The following is a 6,107-nucleotide window of genomic DNA, read 5'->3' as shown; positions in this document are numbered from 1 at the left end:
TAGTGGACGCCTTTGAAGTTGATGCTTTGAGGTCTATCAGATTACTTGTTGGGAAGTATTCAAAGTTGCTCTAAACTGCCGATAAACCCTGTTGAAATTTTGAGGCCATCCTCAAAATTTCTGTCCCAGTTAACTGTCTTGGCTTATCTTTAACTGTTGTTGAGCAAATCACGGATATTTTGAGATCCTCTCAAAAATTCCGTCCCAGTTGCAAATCTCAAAGTAGCTTCAGGCTCGACTTTGTTGGAGATATGACTGAGTCGTTGTGGCGCCTACGTATCCCGTTGAGGCAGGAATCAGGTCAAACGTAGTTCCCCTCTCGAGGACTAACAAAATAATAAATTTACAAGGAAATCAACCAAGGCCGACATAGGCCGCCTACGTATCTCGTTCTTGAGAATTCAGGTCGAACGTAGTTCAAGTACAAAGAAATATTAAAAGGGATAAAATGGGTGACCGAGGCCGACATAGGCCGCCTATGTATCTCATTATTGAGAATTCAGGTCAATAGGGATACAATTTAAAACGATGTGATTACAAGCAAATAGAAGGATTACAAGGAAATGACAGAAAATTCAAACTGAAAGTTCACACATAGTATCTCTTGACAGCATTTGAGTTGATCAGTTTTGGCCATTCGGTGCCATCCATCTCCGACAGGACCAGGGCGCCTCCAGATAACACTTTACGAACCATGTAAGGTTCTTGCCAATTTGGTGCAAATCTCTCTTTGTACTCATCCTGATGAGGGAAAATGCATTTGAGAACCAACTGACCAATTTCAAATATTCTGGCTCTTACTTTCTTGTGGAAAGCACGAATCATTCTCTGTCGATACTGTTGTCCATGACAAACAACCACCATTCTTTTCTCATCAATCATTGTTAACTGATCAATACGCTTGCGAACTCATTCAGCATCACTCAATTCAGCTTCTTGGATGATTTCAACGAAGGTATTTCAACTTCGGCAGGTATAACTGCTTCTCTTCCATATACTAGCAAATATGGAGTAGCTCCAACTGATGTTCTGACAGTCGTTCGGTAGCCCAACAAAGCATACAACAACATCTCTCATGCCAACCTCTACGATTATTAATTATTTTCCTCAAAATCTTCTTGATGTTCTTGTTGGCGGCTTCTACAGCTCCATTCATTTGGGGACGATAGGAGGTTGAGTTCCGGTGAGTAATCTTGAATTGTTCACATATCTCTCTCATCAAGTGACTGTTGAGATTCGCTCTATTATCAGTAATGATGGATTCTGGTACACCAAACCTACATATCAAATTGTTGCAAACGAAGTCAGCTACAACTTTCTTGGTTACTGACTTGTACGAAGCTGCTTCCACCCACTTGGTAAAGTAGTCAATGGCAACGAAAATGAATCTGTGTCTGTTGGAGGCGACTGGCTCTATTGGACCAATGACATACATGCCCCAAGCTAGAAATGGCCAAGGTGAACTCATAGCATTGATTTCGTGAGGTGGGACTCGAATCAAATCACCATGCATTTGACATTTGTGACATTTCTGTACAAACTTGCAACAATCATGTTCCATAGTCATCCAAAAATAACCGGCCCGAAGGATCTTCTTAGCCAAAGTGAGCCCATTCATGTGAGTACCACAAACTCCGACGTGTATTTGTTCCAGAAGCTTTGCAGCTTCACTAGCATCAACGCATCTGAGAAGACCTAAATCTGGAGTCCTCCTATAAAGGATTTCCCCACATGCAAAGAAATTGAGGGCCATACGGCGTATCGAATTCTTCTGGTTGAACGTTGCATTCTAAGGATAAGTCTCGATCTCTAAATATTTCTTGATATCAAAATACCAAGGTAAATCATCTGGTTCCGCTTTAACATGTGAACAATAGACATGCTGCTCTTTTATCTCTATATCCACTGGATCAATATAACTTGTATCTGGATGTTTAATCATTGATGCGATGGTGGCAAGAGCATTGGCCAACTCATTCTGTGTCCTGGGAGTGTGCCTGAATTCAATCTTGTGAAATTTCTTGCACAACTTCTGTATATACTGCACATACGGCGTGATCTTTGGGTTCTTCACGGCCCATTCTCCTTGGTCCTGGTGAATTAGCAAATCTGAATCTCCAATGACCAGCAACTCATGAACATTCATATCAATGGCCATTTTCAGACCAAGGATACAAGCTTCATATTCAGCCATGTTGTTCGTGCAATCAAATCGAAGTTTAGCCGCCATAGGGTAGTGTTGACCAAATTCTGACACTAAGACCGCTCCGATACCTTTCCCTTGGTGATTTGCCGCTCCATCAAAGAACACTCTCCAACTAGGGTATGCTTCAGAAATATCTTCACCCACAAATGCAACCTCTTCATCGGGAAAATAAGTTTTGAGCGGTTCATACTCTTCATCGACTGGATTCTCTGCAAGATGATCAGCCAAGGCCTGTGCTTTTATTGCCCTTTGTGTCACATACACAATGTCAAACTCACTCAAAAGCATTTGCCACTTAGCCAACTTCCCGATCGGCATTGCTTTCTGGAAAATATACTTCAACGGGTTCATTCTGGAGATAAGGAATGTGGTATAAGAAGATAGATAATGTCTCAACTTCTGAGCAATCCAGGTCAAAGCACAACACGTCCTCTCCAAAAGAGTGTAACGGACCTCATATGGAGTGAATTTCTTGCTCAAGTAATAAATGACTCGCTCTTTCTTCCCAGTTTCGTCATGTTGACCAAGCATCCAAATGCGTTATTCGAGACAGACAAATACAGCAACAGTGGACTTCCCTCCCGTAGAGGAACCAATACCAGTGGATTGGACAAATAGTTCTTGATGGCATTAAAAGCAGTTTGACATTCTCCGGTCCACTAGATCAAAGCATGTTTTCTCACCTATTTCTTGGTCTTCGGAGAAGGTAATTCCGGAATCACTTTGATCTTGGAAGGATCAAGTTCAATGCCTCTTCTGCTAACTATGAATCCCAAAATTTTTCCAGATGGCACTCCAAAAGCGCATTTAACGGGATTTAGTTTCAAATTGTATCGACGCAGGCGATCAAAGAATTTCCTCAGATGAGTCAAGTGATCTGAACTCTCGCGAGATTTGATTATGACATCATCTACATACACCTCGATCTCTTTATGAATCATATCATGAAAGATGGTTGTCATAGCCCTCATATAAGTAGCGCCCGCGTTCTTGAGACCAAAAGGTATCACTCGGTAATGATATACACCCAGGGGGTGATGAAAGCTGTCTTTTCTGCATCTTTTTCATCCATCAAGATCTGTTGATAGCTCGCATAACAATCCACAAACGACTTCATTTCATGTTTAGCATAGTTAGCAATGAGAATGTGGATGTTTGGCAATGGAAAATTATCTTTCGGGCTAGCTTTGTTGAGATCTCTGTAGTCAACACAAATTTTGATTTTTTCGTCTTTCTTGGCAACCGAAACAACGTTGGCTAACCAAGTCGAATATTGCGTCACTTCTACTACTTGAGACTCGATATGTTTGGTAATCTCCTCTTTGATCTTTAAACTCAACTCAGGCTTGAACTTCCGAGTCTTTTGTTTTACTGGACTGAAATCTAGATTAATCGGCAACTTATGGGACACCATATTCGTAATCAGCCCCGTCATATCTTTGTAAGACCATGCAAATACATCAATGTATTCTATAAGCAAACGGACCAAGTCCTTTCTTTGAGCTTCGGTCAGGTGGACACTGATTCTGACTTCTTTGACACATTCCTCATCTTCGAGATTCACAGTCTCAATTTCTTCAAGATTTGGCTTGTGTTGATTCTCAAATTGTTAAAACTCTTTAGCAACATGTTCAGGTACTTCAATTTATTCTTCGTATTCCTCGCACACATCATCACCTTCCCCGAGACCACCATCGTTGACATATTGTCGCACTGGGAATGACTGGTACAAATGAGGAATTGGCCTGACCAATGCTTGATCAATACTCTTGTTATTCATCTCTGATTCGTCATCTGTTGGGACATATCCCAAAATAAACTTTGCTCCTTTGACAGGGATTTGGATAGGCTCGACAATTCCTTGAAAATGCTTCCTCAATCCGAAATCTGGTTTGAAACTGCTCCGGAGCATAACAGTAGCGATCATCTTGTACACGGAAGGCATAGGAGGCTATGGAGCAAAGTCATCACTGGTGGCATATACCAGCTCCACCGTGTAGAAATCACAACCTCGAGAGACATCATCAATGATCGGCACATACCCGTCGAAATGGCTCCCTTCACCATGAATGACCAATTCCTGTTCCTTCCACACGAATTTCATCAGTTGGTGAAGAGTAGAGGGCACAGCCCCAGCCCTGTGGATAACTGGTCTTCCTAGCAGGTTGTAACTAATGTTGATATCCAACACCTGAAACTCTACATTGAATTCTGCATGACCCATCTGAATATCCAAGTTTACTACCCCTATCGTGTCTCTCTGCACTCCATCGAAAACTCTCACATTGACTTGGTTTTGTTGAACCTTTCCCAAGTCAAAATTCTACTGCTTGAGAGTCGAAAGCGGGCATATGTTGAAACCGGACCTATCGTTGACCAAAACACGATTTATAATTTTGTCCCGGCATTTGATTGTGACGTGCAGAGCTTTGTTATGCATCCTGCCTTCAAAGGGCAGTTCTTCGTCGTAAAAACGGATTCAGTGTCCTCGAGTGACCTGGTTTATTATGGCTGCTAGATTGTCACTGTTAGTACTCGCATGCACATAAGTATCATCCAAAGCTCTCATCAGAGCCTGCCTATGCATTTGTGAACTCATCAACAAGGCCCATACAGAAATCTGAGCCGGCGTCTTCTCCAAATGATTCACAATCGAATAATCTTTCTGCTGCATTTTTCTCCAGAACTTCTCGGCCTCGGCTTCACTGATCAACCTTTTTGTTTGGTCCTTCTTCTGCCCTCCTTTAGCCAACTCTTCCGGTGTGTAACATCTACCAGATCTGGTCATGCCTTGAGTGGCAGCCGTTTCAATCACAAACTTTGGTTGGGCAAGATTTTCTCTTGGCACCAAGGCAACAACCTTCTCGGGTGTCAGAATCACAAACTTTTTATTCTCTCTAATGCTCAATGAGGCTACAACCTTTTCCAGTTCATCAGGAGCAATCAGAATTATTGCATTTGTCACACACCAATCATCATCTGTCTCTATCATATTGATAGTGACGCTTCCATGACTTGGCAAATGATTACTAATGACATTGGGCGCAACCGTCTGAAGAGAGACCACGATCTGGTCAATCAGGTCTTGGATCTTATGCTTCAGGTTGATGCAGTCCTTGGTATCATGTCCAATACCGTTGGAGTAATATGCGCACCTCTGGTCAGGTCTGTAAAACTTTGAGCTAGTGTCAACCGGCTTGGACCCTACTGGATGAATATATCCTGCCGCAGTTAATCGCTCGAATAGCTTTGTTCGACTTTCGATGAGTGGAGTGAAATTTCTAGCAGGCTTCTTCTCAAATCTAAGGCGGGGGGGGGGATCATAATTGCCATGTTGAGGGGGAGGCATTTGGCGATAATCTAGAGCGTTTAGACGGGGGGCTTGATATCTAGGATAGGAATTTGTTGGGTAATTTGGTTGTGGAGCTTGGTAGGTGGATGGATTATTTTGGTATTATGGAGTTAGGGTTTGGTACATTGAGGGAGGCATTTGATAATTTGCTTGAACATTGGCACAGTTGGGGGGCGATATTTCGGTAGTGATGAGATAGAGTCTGGTAAACTGGAGGGGGAGTTTGGTAGATAGGAGGGGGAGTATTTTGATAATTGGGGAGAGGGGGATTTTGGTAATCAATCTGTGCATAACAAGCCGGGTATGAACTCTGTGAAGGTCGAGAACGACCTTGGTATGAAGAGGATTTCCTTGGGGTCTTCTTCCCCTTATAAGAGATAGAAAATACATCTTCTCTTTTCTTCTTCAACAATCCCGAGGATCCGAGCGAGGCAGCAACACGGGCAATCTTCCCGGTTCTTAATCCATCTTCGATAGTCTCACCTACTTTGACTATCTCAGCAAACTTCCCTCCAACGAGCAACATGATTCTATCATAATATTAGAGAT

General features: G+C 42.5%; 1 protein-coding gene across 1 annotated transcript; it reads right to left on the bottom strand.

Annotated features, from left to right (window-relative positions):
• Nucleotides 1-923: 923 nt before the first annotated feature.
• Nucleotides 924-2,524, bottom strand: LOC107063026 (uncharacterized). The gene is made up of 3 exons (XM_015314422.1): nucleotides 1,836-2,524; nucleotides 1,084-1,670; nucleotides 924-997 (listed from the first exon to the last, which is right to left on the bottom strand). Exons 1-3 carry the CDS (start codon nucleotides 2,522-2,524, stop codon nucleotides 924-926), a joined length of 1,350 nt encoding a protein of 449 aa, XP_015169908.1.
• Nucleotides 2,525-6,107: the final 3,583 nt, after the last annotated feature.

This window comes from Solanum tuberosum, unplaced genomic scaffold (assembly GCF_000226075.1).
Source record: "Solanum tuberosum cultivar DM 1-3 516 R44 unplaced genomic scaffold, SolTub_3.0 scf00297, whole genome shotgun sequence".
In the NCBI taxonomy this organism is placed as follows: domain Eukaryota; kingdom Viridiplantae; phylum Streptophyta; class Magnoliopsida; order Solanales; family Solanaceae; genus Solanum; species Solanum tuberosum.
The sequence above is the reverse complement of the archived record's forward strand: the minus strand, read 5'-3'. Positions and strand labels throughout refer to the sequence as shown.

Coding starts and splice junctions, on each gene's coding strand:
- LOC107063026 (XM_015314422.1), bottom strand. CDS start 2,524: ATGCCGATCGGGAAGTTGGCTAAGTGGCAAATGCTTTTGAGTGAGTTT. Junction 1,671..1,835: donor GAACCAGATGATTTACCTTG/GTATTTTGATAT, acceptor CGTTGATGCTAG/TGAAGCTGCAAAGCTTCTGG. Junction 998..1,083: donor AATAATTAATAATCGTAGAG/GTTGGCATGAGA, acceptor CATATTTGCTAG/TATATGGAAGAGAAGCAGTT.